Below are 15,919 nucleotides of genomic sequence, written 5' to 3'. Positions count from 1 at the left end.
CCCTCTGTAATTTGACACACTTCCGATCGACTCGTGCAATTATTTTTTATCCAACGAATCCACTAATTGTATTGTCTTTGTCGTTTTCTTATGAAAATAAAAAGGTAAAATTATTTATATTCATGGTTTATGATTTATTACAGAGCAATTATTTTTGTCAGCAATAAATTTATTACTTTTTATTTTTTTTTTTTAAAAAAGTATATTAATATTTATTTTTTTTTTAAATCTTGTATTCTTGGTATCTTTTGATTCATCATAATTATCATTTTTATTTTTTTTTTATTTTATATATTATCCTTGAATTAAACTATAATTTTAAAAGAAAAATTTTTTTATTTATTAAAATATTTAGATGTCAAAAAAAGAAGAGAATTAATTGTTAAAATTAGTTGAATTTTTTGTTGAAAAATATATTAATAATTGTTAATTAAAATTTAATTTTTATTTTATCAAAGTTTCATTGTATTTAGAGTAAAGATTTGATATTTTTTTTTTGTTTTTTTAAAACAACAACCATGCAAAGACTTGATAAGCCTAAAGGCATTTTACACTTGGACAAACTTTGTATCATTGAGGGTGGTAATGTCGCGTTATTCAACTCGGTTACCGATCCCTTACGTTGAGAATTTTTTTTTTTTTTTTATTGTATCAACCCTTAAAAAAATGGGGTGTTTGACGTCCTGTGAAAATACCATATCAGGGCGGTAACACACATATACACACATGAAATCAAACTTGCAACATTTAACAATACATATGAGACAACAAGCGGGGGCTTTAATAACTTTTGCCCACATGCATTTTATGAGCAATTTCCTATTTGAAGAACCATTTCATATAAAATTGGTGAAAAAATAAAAAAAATAAAATACATAAAATTCCATTCAATAAACAAATACATGAATATATAATTTTTATTATTAAATATCAATTGAAAAATAATATAAATTTTAAATTTAAATATTTTAAAATTAATAATAATAATATTAATAAATAAATGTTGGAATAAAAATCATTTTAGCGTGAAAATAAAAAATAAAATGTGGGGTTTATAAAGAACCCTAAAACTCATCGATATTGAACTTTCATTTTTTGATATATTCAAGTTGGAATATAAATCCTCAAATATGCATGCATCGATTTATTTTTTTTTTTTGCAAGATATAGATAGCCAATTTGACGAAGTATGACGTGATGGTCACGTGACTAGGGTTACAATATTCGGACAATCACTGCCCCTACGACCAGCGAATGTTAAATATAAACAGATATTCAAATAATCCATCACATTTACCATATATTATATATACCATACGTGAATTTCCATTTCTCAGAAGTAAACAAACTTATTTGAATTTTTTTTATTTGATATACAATTGAAAAAAAGCTTTTTAGATTGGTTTTTTTTTTTTGTGAATGTTACACGATGCGTGTGAACATAGAAAAAAATAAATAACAAAATGTTAATACTATTTTTTAAATTTCAAAATAACTCTACATTTAACGTTAAGTCTTAATATTAAAATTTAAAACTTTAAAAATGTCGATTTAACCAAGGGGTTGATCATTATAGAAATTATGGTGTTAAATATTTTTGAATCAAGCATAAATCACGTGAAATTACAAGTAAATTTGATTTAAATTAAATCAATTAAATCACAAATTGCGCTTCAATTATGTATGTAGATATTTTTAGTTATGAATTGTCAAACACTTATGTCAGTGTGTCAATTTATCTCGAGGTAAAAAAGCATTTTAAAAAAAAGTTTTCATATAATTCGCATAAATAAATATATAAATAAATATAAAAAATACATTGATTGTTGAAAATATATTTGGAAATGTCCCTAAAAGTGTTGTTAATAATAATATAATTATATATTAAACCACTAATATTTTAAATCAGATTTAAATCATTTAAATCATCGTCAAATTTATTTAAAATTAAATCATTATGTCACCAAAATTCATTATGAATAAACTTTGAATAAACTTTCAAAAAAATTTCATGTATCTCAATGAATAATGAAAGTGAATAATTTTAATTTTATGTATTTTAAAATATTAATTGAATCAAATTGTGTTAGTTTAATAGTTCAATAAAAAAATTATCTACTAAAATAAATAGATAAATATTTTTAAAAAAATAGTAAACATAATAATTTTTATATCAATATGTTAAATATTTCAAAATTATAAAAATTAAAGTTTAAAATTTTTTTATAGACATATTTTTTTGTTGAGTAAATGAAGCAACCATGAAACCATACATCACTCGAGCCGAAAAGCATTTGTGTGGGTGCCAATTTCGAATGGACCAAGCGTATCCTATATTATGTCGAACCAACCTTCAATGAAAATACCTTCTTTCATATTCATAGCCTCATTTCCTCCTCGAATATTTACAGTCACGATGCAAAAAAAATAAAAAATATGCGTTTTTTTAAATTCTTTCTTTATTACATGAAATGGTAAAAAAATTTTATGAAGTCAGAAATAAAAAATATAATTTTGAATTAGCATTTTTAGGGTTCCATAGAAAAAAAAAAAAAATGGAAATCTATTTCGATAACACTAGTGTGTTCATCTGTCAGTCTGTCAATGGAATTTATTTTCAAAATAAAATCAAAATTTAAATTGAAAATAATAATAATAAATATAAATTATTTTTAAATAAAAAATGTATGGAAAAAAAAAAAAAAAAACCAGAAGAAAATAAATAGTAAATACGTTTCGAAAAAACCGCTAAGTAAAAGAAAAAAATCAAATTCGATATGATCAAGATAAAATGTGATATGATCATATCAATTCTAATCTGATAAGTCACAACCCATTTCATGGTATAATCAAATCTGATTATATCAAAATGGTCTAATAATATTCAACCAATTATCTCGAGTGAATAAGAAAAAAAAAAAAAAAAATCATTGGAGTGCATCATGCAGCAAGATGATTAACATCAAGGGGAAAAAAATAATTAAAAAACATACGAGTTAACAATTGCAACAAGTTAATTTGTGGCACATATATTGGGTCATTTATTTTCAACATAATATATCAAAGTGATCAGAGTTTTTATCAATTAGAACATACGATCACAATGAAAATGAAACAAAAAAGCTTAAATGTATCTCCCAATTTTTTTTTATTCTTTTTATGTTGTTTAAACTGGGAAAGTTGAAGGGGGATAAACAAGTAAATCCAGAAAATTTTTTAAACATAATTATTGAGAGATAATTATACATAATTGTACTTAAATACTGTTGAAAAAAGAAAAATAAAAAAAATAATTTTAAACAACATAATGCATTAATGAAAATTGAATTTAAAAAAAAATGTACATTCAAATGCATAACAAATAATTAAATAAAAATTATTGATGGAAGATAAGATTAAAAATATGATAATAGCAAAAAAAAAAAAAAATAATAAAGAATATCGACAATCAAGTAGTCACGTGGCTATCCATGTAGCAGCACGCGACCGACCTAACGGTTTTGGTTACCTGATTGGACTGTAAGCCGCCGATGTCAGACCCCAATGCTCACCCTTTTTGTATATATACCATTTGCCGGCGAAAGACGATTTCCTGATGTAGATTTAAAACACATATATATTTAGAAGAAAACATTTTATTTATATTCATTCAATTCGATTGTATCTTTTTTTTTTTTTATTTTGTTATTTTGTTGATGTGTTAAAGTTGTCAAATTTGATATTGATTATTTCAATGTTAGGACAATTGAATAATTTTGAATAATTTTAGTGAACAGATAATTATTCTACTTGGCAATTAAACCAAAAAAAAAATAAGCGAAATTCGAACGGTTGATCATAATAGAAATCATGGTGTCAAATATTTTTGAATCAAGCATAAATCACGTGAAATTACAAGTAAATTTGATTTAAATTAAATCAATTAAATCACAAATTGCGCTTCAATTATGTATGTAGATATTTTTAGTTATGTATTGTCAAACACTTATGTCAGTGTGTCAATTTATCTCGAGGTAAAAAAGCATTTTAAAAAAAAGTTTTCATATAATTCGCATAAATAAATATATAAATAAATATAAAAAATACATTGATTGTTGAAAATATATTTGGAAAAGTCCCTAAAAGTGTTGTCAATAAAAATATAATTATACATTAACCCACTAATATTTTAAATCAGATTTAAATCATTTAAATCATCGTCAATTTTATTTAAAATAAATCATTATGTCACCAAAATTCATTATGAATAATCCCTCGAAAAAGCTCAATTAAAAGACCCAGAAACAAACTCAATAAATAATCAATAAACATAAATATTAAAATTTTTTTTTTACATGTAAAAGCAAGAGAATAAAATTAATTATTGATTATTAAAATAATTCCTTGTCCAAGTTGCGAGCTGTCCAGTCCAACTTATAAGTAGAAGTGTTTTTTAAAACTTCCTTTAAAATTTTTTTTTCCTAGACAAAAAATTCTATTTAATAAAACTTATTTTATTTACAACGTATATATATATTATATATGTGCTTGACTTAGGGGTGTGCTGCTAGCTACTGGCTATTTCAACTCTTTCTACTTCTCTTATTTATTGAGATAAAATTTAGTACACTTGCTTATCTTTCGTGACAATATAATCTATTAGAACCTTGGATTTCTATCAGCACCTCGTAGATGAAAAAGTGATAAAAAAATAGGGTGAAGAGAGAACCAGAGATAGAAAAATTTCTTCACATACAAGTCTGCTTATACATAGAGAACAAGAAACAACATTGTATTGTTCAAATTTTACTATACTACATACTTTGTTAGATGATATTATATATTCGCTTAATTTTTTTTCTCAACAAACAGAATATAATTTCATTACAAAAAAATAACAATTATACATTTGCTATTACATATGACAAGCAAATTATTAAATTAATATTTTTCTATATAAATTCTAACATTATAATAATCCTAGATTTTTTTTTTTTTTAAATGTATCTTTTTATATAAGCTTTAATGTATTTTTTTTTTTACTATCACAAACAACGTTAAAAAAATAAATAAATTTCAGGTAATCTAAATCTTTTTTTTTTCTTTTTACAATGATAAAAGTAAATAAATAAATAAGAAAAGAGTGAAACCTCAAATTGAATGACGTAAGGCTTTTAAATAAAATCGTAAGTCGGTTGACAGGCGTCGAATACAACGCAGTTTAAAGAAAAAAAATAAAAAAACCCTGAGGGTAACCTCCCCCATATTCACCATCAGGCTGGTTCACTTTTTTCTTTGTTACTTTACGTAAGAAAACGTAATAATGGCAACGCAGGGAAGAAGCAGATGCTTACAATTCGTCTCAATGCGTTTTGATATAACCAAAGAAGAAAAAATAATATAAAAAAAAAAAACGAAGAAAAAAAAAAAGTCCATCTTCACGCGTTTAATAGCCCAGATATTGCATCTTCAAGATGAGTGCAATAGCAACTTGGTTCACTGTTGATTTTTAAATTCAAACATGGACAGAAGGCTTCTTATATTATATACAATATCATGTGAATAAATTTTCTTTGTCACATATAAATTGAATGAAAAAATAAAAAAAATATCTAGATTTATTTCTTGTGAATCAAAAAAAAATAAAAAGTATATAAACATATATCAGAAATAAAATTTAGGGGAAGATATATACAGATTGGAATAAAAAAAATTAAATTATATAAGTACTATTTTAAGTTTTCTTTCATGAAATATTTGAAATAGTTTTCAAAATTTATCACAAAAAGAATTTGATTATTTAAATGATTAATTACGGAGAAAATAGTCTGTAAAATTTACAAAAAAAAAAAATGTAAAATATTGCATTAAAAAAGTTGTAACATTAAATGAAATTTTTTTTTCTACGAAATGGGCTTGTTGTAACTAAATGCTGTAAATTTTACCTGAAAAATATTGAATCTTTTATTTTTTTAAATGGTTTTATTTACACCATAAATATATTGTAAATTTGATAATTTTAAAAGTGAAATTTACAATTTTTTATTGAAACTGTAACAATACAAATTTTTGTGGTAAAAGTTGATCTTAAAATGTGCAAAATTTACCAAATAAAATTACAAATAATCCGTTATATTCTTCAAAGTAAAATTTACAAAAGAATTATATAAATTTTAAATACTTTATTTTAACGGACCAATTGTAAAAAAAAAAATAGTTAAATATTTTTAACTCAAAATGTAGGATGCATTAATTTTATGAAAATAAATTTTTGTCATAAAAAAATAAAATAAACAAAATCATAATGTTAATAACAAGCCATTAGATAAATATTCAAAAAAAAAAAAAAAAATGAATAAAACGAGTATAATATCTTGAAAATGCAATACAGTAGCGAACATGCAAGATTTTTTTTTTTTTTTTTTGTTGTTCAATGCTTTAACACCCGGAATTTTAGTAAACAAGATGTATGTATATGATTATCGCATCGCTTTTAGGTGGCATCACGCGTATGCCAGGTTATGAAAATCTACGGAGGTTGTGAGGGCTGAATTATATATATAAACAGGATATGGGAGAATGAATACAAGCCGTGCCAGCTGTGTATCCAATCGTCGCTTCTTTATGGACAATCCTTGCTGAATAGAGGAAAATGGATAGTCTACTGTATTTACGTATATGCGTAGGTGATTGATGGTTTCATGATTATAGTGTCATTTACTAAAACGATACGTATTAACGTATCAGTGTATTCGTATATACTACATATATATATGAACATAAATTATGGCTAATTCTATTTTCTTGTTTTTATGCGTTTGTTGAAATATAATCATGCGCGGTTGCAAACTGCGACTGGCTTAATTAATTTTAGCAAAAACAATTTTAACATAAATGTATTTTCTTCATATTTTCTTTTTATAATTATAATCGCATATACTTATTGATTTTTAATTAGGTAATTGTTTTTGTCTTAATAATGAAACAAATTTATATAAAACAATATCATGTGTAATTTTTCTAATTATTGTATTTATTTATCAACAACAATACAATTGAAATTAAATTGAAAAAATTATTAAATAAAAAAGAATTATTGTTAAATTATTTTTAAATTATTAAAGTTATTTAAATGAAATATTTTTTAACATCAAAGTAAATTGAATTTGATACTTTAAGTTTGCCATTATCAGTCATAACTAGAGCTGACAGTGTTTTGCGATATTGTTTTATATCTATATCACCATGAAAACTCATTGGATGCTTGATGAAATTATTTGAGTTATATTCTAATGTATACCAATTACACTGTACTCTAATATTTTTAGTACTGCCATTTAATTCGTGCATATGAACTTGAGTATTCACGACTTTTTTCTTGTTTTGTTTTCGATATATGCAAAACTAATTACATACGTCTACTGTATGACTTTAAAAATTGACTTGAAAAATTGTAGTTGATAAATTTTAGTGACTGTACATTTACTACAACTGACTATGACAATGAATATACAAAAACTACATGCGTCTCTTATATAAATACTACACACGCGAGAGTGACACCATTATGACTCCAAACTAGGATACCCCCTCGAATGTTTGGTACCAATTATTAAAATTTAATAATATCTAATTAAAATATAATATTTAGTTTTCGAAAATATTTTTTAAAAAAAATCTCAGTATTACCATATCTTGATGATATTACACAGTAGAAATCTTTTTTCCTAAATTCACATACTTTTTTTAAAAAAACTTTGTCGTATATATATGAAAAAAAAAATTAATAATATAGAAAAAAAAAAATTGAATTTCTTTGTTAAAAAGTGAAAACCAACGTAAATCACCCCAAACTTTTTTACCCTTATTTTAACATTGCAACGGAAATTTCTCACGAATAAAAAAACGTAATTTTTGAAAAATAAAAAAAAAATAATACATGTATTTGTACCCCAAATGTAAATGATGCAAATAAGAGGGTGCAATTCAAAGATTTTACCTGAAAAAGAAAAAAAAAAAATAATAAAAATTGGGGAAGACGTAGAATTTTAGTTGAAAAAAAAAAATTTTTATGTCGATTCTACGGAGTATATCATAGTTTCTGCTCCCAATATTTTAAAGCTGTGTCTACCTGCTTCGTAATCGTTTTTTTTTTTTTATTATTTTTTACGTTTTTTTGATAGAATCCGCATAGCAGGTATAAAGAGAAAAAAAATATATATATAAAAAAATACTAAAATCACGAAGAATAGAAATTGCCATTGGCCCTAAAAATAGAGTTTTCGGGTTTTTTATTTTATTTTTTTTTTCCTTATTTTTCTATTATATCTTTCCCAGTCACGCCGATCTCGAACCTGTCTCTATACATTTATGTGAACGATTTCCGTTTTTTTTTTTACTAATCTATTGTTCTACCACCATTTTTCTTATATAGATCAGAAGCAAACGATTTTATTCAGAATTTTTCAATTTTTTATTTACCCAAATATCCATATATGCATATAAATGTTTTCTCGAATTTCATCAATCTGTTCCAATAAAAAGAAGAAAAAATATTTTTAAAAAATATCGACATTGTTTGTTTACTGTACAAAGTTCCTCGAAAGATATTTGAAAAATAAAAATGAGCTTCTAGTTAAGGATGAATTAATTAAGGGCAATTATCAATGAGTTTAGATTTTTTTTTTCTTAATTATATATTTGACAACTGTCAAAATATTTTCTCATGCAGGCTCCAGCTTTTGTATATTTTTTAAAAAATTTTTTAGCTGTATATTTCATGAAAAAATAAGTTACAATTTAACATTTTTCAAGCACTCATAAGACTGCTAAATAATTAATACAAAAAAAATTATTTTAAAATTAAAAAAAAAATATTATTTATTTATAAAATTTAAAATTTTACATTTATTTTTTTAATGTACAAATTTTAAAAGAATATCAAACAAACAAAAACGAATTGCACCAGATTGCCAATAAAAAAAAAAGAACATAGTCAACAGTTTTTTAGATGAAAAAAAAATTTTTTTAACTCGTAACAAATCCGTTAAACTTGAACCGCATCGGTTGAAATAAATCCCAACGGAAAAGCAAGTAAGGGTTTCAATAATAAAAGATAACAACTTACCAAAAACCTCCCCTCAATATTGCCTAAAATACTGGTATTTGCTATCAAAAGAATCAACCACATTCACCATGTTCACAACCAAAGTAAAGTTTATAAATTTTACATTTTTTCATGTCTCAAATTAGATAAAAAAACAAAAAATTAAATTTAATGATAAGAAAAAATATAAAATTTATATTCACGTAGAAAATTTAAATTTATCTTTGTCACACTTATATTATGTGATAAAAAAATATTTATAAAATCTCTGAATAAATGCGTAAAAAAGGGGTGTCGATAAAGGGGTGTCAAATAAAATGATAAATGCTTTGAAGGGTTGATTCTCATTGAACAGTTTCAGATTTTTAACTAGCAAGAATTTTATAACATCAACCAATAAGCTAAAAAAAAAAAAAAATATATTTTAAACATACTCCAATAGAAAACGAATGTACCATTTAATAGAAGGTGGGGAGAATAAATATTTTTTAGCTACCAGTTAAGTTACAGACCCCTCATATTTTTCGATGCATCATTCCAATTCACTGTGTGTTGATCCTTCGTTGAGCATTGAAGCTGCATATATTTAAAAAAAAAAAAAAATAATATAAATACTAAATTTATAAATTTACATTAAATTATTTGAATATTTTAATATTAATTTACATATTAATTAGCTATTAATTATGATAATTAATAAATACTTGTGTATAAATAAAAATCAGTGAAAATAATTTAAAAAAATTTTTTTTTTAATTTATATAATATATTTAATGTGACAAATGAAATTTGTGATATAGTTAAGTGTATTTAATCATGGTCTTTTTAGAAGACCCAAAAATGATTTTTGCGGGAATACGTTTACATGCTACCAGCACACCAACAATAACTCCAACTCGTTATCATCGTAATAAATATCATCCACAAAATAACAATGATTGTATGATAAAAATTAATAATTGTTTTTTTTTTTTTTTTTTAATTTCTATAAATTATCTATTAAAAGTCAGTTATTATTAATTTAATGAAATTGCAGATGAGCATTTGCACGATGACGTTGATGATGCTGATCTCAGTGGAGATGATAGAAGTATTGCAAGTGATGTGCAAATTGGAAATGTAACCCTTGATCATGATTCTATGGATTCAGATAGAGGAGGAGCACTTAATTTGGTATGTTAAAAATATGAAAAATAAGTACATTAAAAAATAAGTAAATAAAAAAGTTAAAAATTTTAATGAAAAATCATATATGATTTAGGTAACTGATGTGTCACAAAGAAATAATAGTAGTGGAACAAGTGGTGGTGCATCATCACCATGTTCTGGTGATAGTAGTTTAATGACAGGTAGTCATGCTGGACAAACAGATAATTCACAAGCAGCATTAGCTGCACAATTAGTTGGTCAACAACTTTTAATGCATGGATCACTTGGTGGTTTAAGTTCACAAGAAATTCAAGCACTTGCATCAACATTACAACAACAACAACAATCACTTCAACAACATTTACAACATATTGCTATGTATCAACAAGCAAATCCTGGCTCAACAAATCAGCTACCATCACAAGCACAATTTTTTCTACAAAATCAGGTTTGTTAATATAAATTATAAAAATAAATTAAATATCAATAATAATTATTCTCAGTGTTACACGTTTTAAATAATTAAATGATATTTAATAAAAACCATAATGTTACATTGAAAAAAAAATTTTAAAATCTTCACGAATTGGTAGATCAATATAAATAATATAAAACCACCTTGCAACCAGAATCTTTTGTTGTTAAACACGTGGCGAGAATAAAAAGATTTCTTTTTCAAATATTTTTTTCTTATACCCCTTTTGTAATATATTTTGTTGTTCTTGTTATATAATAAACTCGGCACACGATAGCTATTTCAAACCCTTCGTAAAAAATAAAAATAATAAAAAAGGGTTTATTTATGCAACCTGTGTAACACACGTGAAACTATACTTGATGGTAATCCGTGTAGCGTCATTTGGAACGTGCAATATTTCATGTCTTGTACGCCTTTTTTTTCAGAAGGTAGAAGGTTTTATTTATAAAAAATTTGTGCAAGCACGTGTCAGTCTTTAGCTAAAGGGTCTTATTTTTTTTTTATTACTATAAAAGGCACGAGTTTTGGGACTACGATTACCAATGTTAATTCATTTTTGTTACGGTTCATCTGAGGTATATTGATGTTTCTTGTAATCCTTGCACTAGGCAAAATTATTAATACCCTTTTTTTTCTTGCACTTGAAGGATACAATTAAATGCTTGTAAAATTCAATACATTTCAAGTCTCAAAATAGATTTACATTTAACTTTTTTTTTATATGTTTATTTGATATTAAAATCAAGTGTTGAAAAATGACATATAATCAATATCCATCCTGTATCCATAATTTCTAAAATGTTTATTGTTTATTATTGTTATAAAAAAATGCATCAGTAGAAATTCACAAAAAAATATATTTTTTTACTTTTTCAAAGGTCCTTTATTTAATGGATATTTTAGAAATACTGTGCAACAAATATTTATTGTAAAAAAAAATATTGAAAATAAAAAGACCAGTAGAAAATTATGAAGTTAAAATTTTTTAAAAGTTGAAACAATTTTTTTTACAATAAATATTCGTTGCACAGTATTTCTGAAAAATCCATTAAATAAAGGACATTTTGAAGAATAAAATATATTTTTTTGTGGATTTCTACTGATGCATTTGTTTATAACAATAATAAACAATAAACATTTTATGTGTCGCGCGGTCTATCAAGCGCTCGTATATGTTATCGATTTAATCCTTCGAAGATCACTCTTTGTTTATTTGATTTATTTCGTTAGCAACAAAAAATCAAACTATGTCTCACTCACTCTTTTTGGCTGTACCCAAATTCAGTCCCGTGGCAGTCCCATAGTGCACCCCGTGGCGGCTCATTGCGGATTATGGCCATCATGACCATCCGTAGTTTTTTTTTTTTGACTCGTTTCGTCTATTTTTGCCAAGTTCAAAATAAGAGACTTAGTTTTTTTTTGTAAAATTTAATTATATAATAAAATCGAGCAAAGTCAAAAATTTCACTGGTAAAATTATAAAGATATTGTGTGTTTGGCTATAATTGAAGCTCAGTAAAAAATCCAGCTAAGGGAAAAATTAAGCTGGTAAAATTATGTAGATATTGTTTGTTTGGTTATAACTAAAGCTAAGTAAAAAATCTAGTTAAGTAAAAAATGTCGCTAAGGGAAAAATTAAGCTGGTAAAATTATGTAGATATTGATTGTTTGGCTATAATTAAAGCTAAGTAGAAAATTTAGCTAAGTAAAATAATAAATAATGTGGTTTGTTGGCTAATTTAGCTAAAAAAATCTAGCTAAAATAAATTAGTGTAGATATTAATTACAGCTAAGTAAAAATCTAGGTAAAAAAAATTTTGCTGGTAATGTGGATATTGATTGTGTGGCTACAATTACAGCTAAGTTAAAATGTAGATATCTAAGTTTTTTGTTTTTTGGGATTTAGGGTTTTTGTAAAATTTAATTTTTTTTTCTAAGTCCATTATTTTGAACTTGGCAAAACTAGACGAAACTATTCAAAAAATAAAAATGACTACGGACGGCCATGGAAACCAGAATGAACGATAAGTCACGTCCCTCACCGTGGGAGTGCCACACGGGACTGAATTTGGATATTGCCCTCTTTTTTTTTTTTGTTTTTTTGTTGCTAACGAAATAAATAAAAAAATAATAGAAAAAGGCAAACAGAAAGAAATTCATATGAGAGTAAGTGAGAAAAAAACAATGACCAATCAAATGTCCGGAAGACCGATGATGTTTGTCCTTTTTATATAAGGAATAGAATTAATTTAAAAATATGAGTTTAAAATTTTAGAAAAATATCAACTTAACATGTAAATATATTTGAAAATTTTATATTTAATTTTTAAAATTTACAATTTTTGCCCTTTTTAAAACTCAGTACACAAATGATGAAAAAAAAATAAATAAATAAATTCATGGACAATATTGACCAGGGTAATGGTCAAGAAGGTTAAAGCTTTTGACAATTGTCCCATATACATAAATCCAAATAAAAAACCCATCTAAAATAATATTCTTTCACGTCGTAGTCTCCCCTTTTATGAAAAATTTTATGTCAATCCTACCGGGCGCTAACCCTTCAACCCTTCTGATTTGTCGAATAAAATATTTCCACCCTCTATATACAAAGCCCTAACCTTTCTCTTGATGTAAATTCTTTCTAATAAAATTGTAAAATCTAAATTGAGACAAATATACTTCTTTTCTTTTTTTCGTTCAAATTTAAACTAAATCAACTTAATTTTTTGTTTAAACAATGACTCCAATGATTTAGCTTTCATTTTATATACAAAGAAATAATATTAAAATATTTATATTGAAAAATTTTTGAGGGTAAATTTTATCATCTTAAAAGTGCAAGACATTGTTGCTTGACTAGTTGAAAAGTCATAAAATGAAATCGATTAATTCATTGTAAAACACTGTGCACATATAAAAAATTAACACATACCAATAAATTAAATGTTAAATTAAAATTATTGTAGGGACTGTTGCAGAGTGGAAGCTTTGCCCATCAAAGGTCAACTCATTCACAATCACAGTCTATGCAGGTATAAATAAAATTTTTTTTTTCTTTTTTTTTCACTAAGAAATAATAGTTAAAGTTTTATTGAAAACGATGTAACCTGAGATAATAAATAATACTATTGATTATTAAATCATGTAAAAATAAACTTTTAATATTATTTGATGTATAATGATTATTAATTTTTTACAAAAGGTACAACAAGCAGTAGCACAAGCAGCACAACAGCTACAAGCTTTACAAAAACAACAAACATTACATGGTAGTGGTGGTCTTGTAGGTAGAAATGTACAACCTCAACAACAACAACAACAACAACAACAGCAACAACAACAACAACAGCAACAACAACATACACCACCACCATCAACAACTCCACCATCAGCAAAATTAATGTCATCAAGACTTGAACCATCACCGGAAGAGACAACAGATCTTGAAGAACTTGAACAATTTGCTAAAACATTTAAACAACGACGTATTAAATTAGGTTTTACACAAGGCGATGTTGGTCTTGCTATGGGAAAATTATATGGAAATGATTTTTCACAAACAACAATATCAAGGTATAATAATATTAAATTAAAATATTAAAAATAATATTAATAATTAATTAATTTTTTAATTTTTTTAAAGGTTTGAAGCATTAAATCTTTCATTTAAAAATATGTGTAAATTAAAACCATTGCTACAAAAATGGCTTGAAGATGCTGATAATTCATTGAATAATCCAAATTCATTATCAAATCCATTAACAACACCAGAAGCTATTGGTAGACGAAGAAAAAAACGTACATCAATTGAAACAAGTGTACGTGTTGCACTTGAAAGAGCATTTGTACAAAATCCAAAACCAACATCTGAAGAAATAACAGTTCTTGCTGATAGTCTTGCAATGGAAAAAGAAGTTGTTAGAGTATGGTTTTGTAATAGGTAAATTAAAATTATAATTGATATTTTTTTTAAATATATTAATAATGAAAATGAAAATTTAAAAAAAAAATATATTTAATTAATTATAGGCGGCAAAAAGAAAAAAGAATAAATCCACCAACAGCAGCAATGGGTAGTCCAGCAATGGCATCACCAGCACCATCTGTTTTTGCATCATTAACAAGTTCAATGTCAGGTAGTCCATCAGCATTGACAACTCATTCATCAACAAGAGGACATTCTCATTCACTTCCAACACCTCTTAGTTCACCTTTACCATTGGCACTTGTTGCATCAACTGGTGGTAGTTATAATGCACTTCATAATAAAACAAATGAGTGACATAAACCAATGACCAATCAGGCAAATGGTCTTTTCCATCAACATCATCATAATCATCAACAACATCAATTTCATCATTATCATTATCAATCATCACAACAAGAACAACAATCACAATCCCAGCAAAATAATCATCAACATCTACGGGTAAATCATCAACAACAAGAACGACAAGAAGAAAATTTTCATAATCAACAACGACGTTTGTGCAATGTTTCTGAATATCAATAATTAGAAACAGTTTTTAATTGACAAATTTTAATCAATATGATTGAAATAGTTTAAAATATTTATTATTTAATTTAAAAAATTTATGTCAGTCAATAATTAATATATCATTCCAATTTTATCTCAATTCAATTACAATTTAATACACAATTTACGTGAAAATTATTAATGATTACACTTGGATGATAATACGAATGACTTGAGATATATATTAATTTATGTTGTAAATAATTTTCGATAAAAAAAAAAATATAAATAAAATATGAATATCTGCTATTTCTTAGACGAAAAAAAAAGTATATATCGAAATAAAAAAAAAAAAAGAAACATGGTTGAATAAATAATTAAGATAGTTATTTACGATGTCTTATCGACACCAAATTATAACTATAAAATTTTGGTATTAAAAAACTGTAAGTTACAAAGTGATTTAAATATTGAATTATAATTATTTTCATATTTTTGATATGATATTTATCAACAATAAATATTTTAATAATTCATTTTTATTAAACAACAATTAACTAATAATTTTCAAAATTTCATAAAATAATATATTTAATTATTTTTTATTGATAAATTTTAATTTTTCAAACATATCTTAAAAAAAGGGGCTTATGTAAGAAGATAAAATTATAAATTCTCATTAGCTGACTTTATTGTGAGATTATTTAGATGTATGTATAAATATTAT

At 24.8% G+C, this 15,919-nt stretch overlaps 1 protein-coding gene across 5 annotated transcripts in view; it reads left to right on the top strand.

Moving 5' to 3' along the window:
- Nucleotides 1-15,554, top strand: part of LOC122859370 (POU domain, class 2, transcription factor 3-like) — an 80,663-nt gene extending 65,109 nt beyond the window's left edge. For 4 of the 5 annotated variants that reach the window (XM_044162921.1, XM_044162919.1, XM_044162918.1 and 1 more), the window contains 6 exons: nt 10,122-10,258; nt 10,347-10,682; nt 13,682-13,747; nt 13,918-14,288; nt 14,359-14,655; nt 14,745-15,502. In XM_044162921.1, coding sequence (XP_044018856.1) covers nt 10,122-10,258; nt 10,347-10,682; nt 13,682-13,747; nt 13,918-14,288; nt 14,359-14,655; nt 14,745-14,997 — 1,460 coding nt within the window. In that variant the 3' untranslated portion in view covers nt 14,998-15,502. Of the gene's footprint in view, nt 1-10,121; nt 10,259-10,346; nt 10,683-13,681; nt 13,748-13,917; nt 14,289-14,358; nt 14,656-14,744 lie in introns of all 5 variants that reach the window. The other variant, XM_044162920.1, reaches the window with a different exon arrangement.
- Nucleotides 15,555-15,919: the final 365 nt, after the last annotated feature.

This window comes from Aphidius gifuensis, linkage group LG6 (assembly GCF_014905175.1).
Source record: "Aphidius gifuensis isolate YNYX2018 linkage group LG6, ASM1490517v1, whole genome shotgun sequence".
Lineage (NCBI taxonomy): Eukaryota > Metazoa > Arthropoda > Insecta > Hymenoptera > Braconidae > Aphidius > Aphidius gifuensis.
This window is presented reverse-complemented; position numbering and strand designations above follow the sequence as displayed.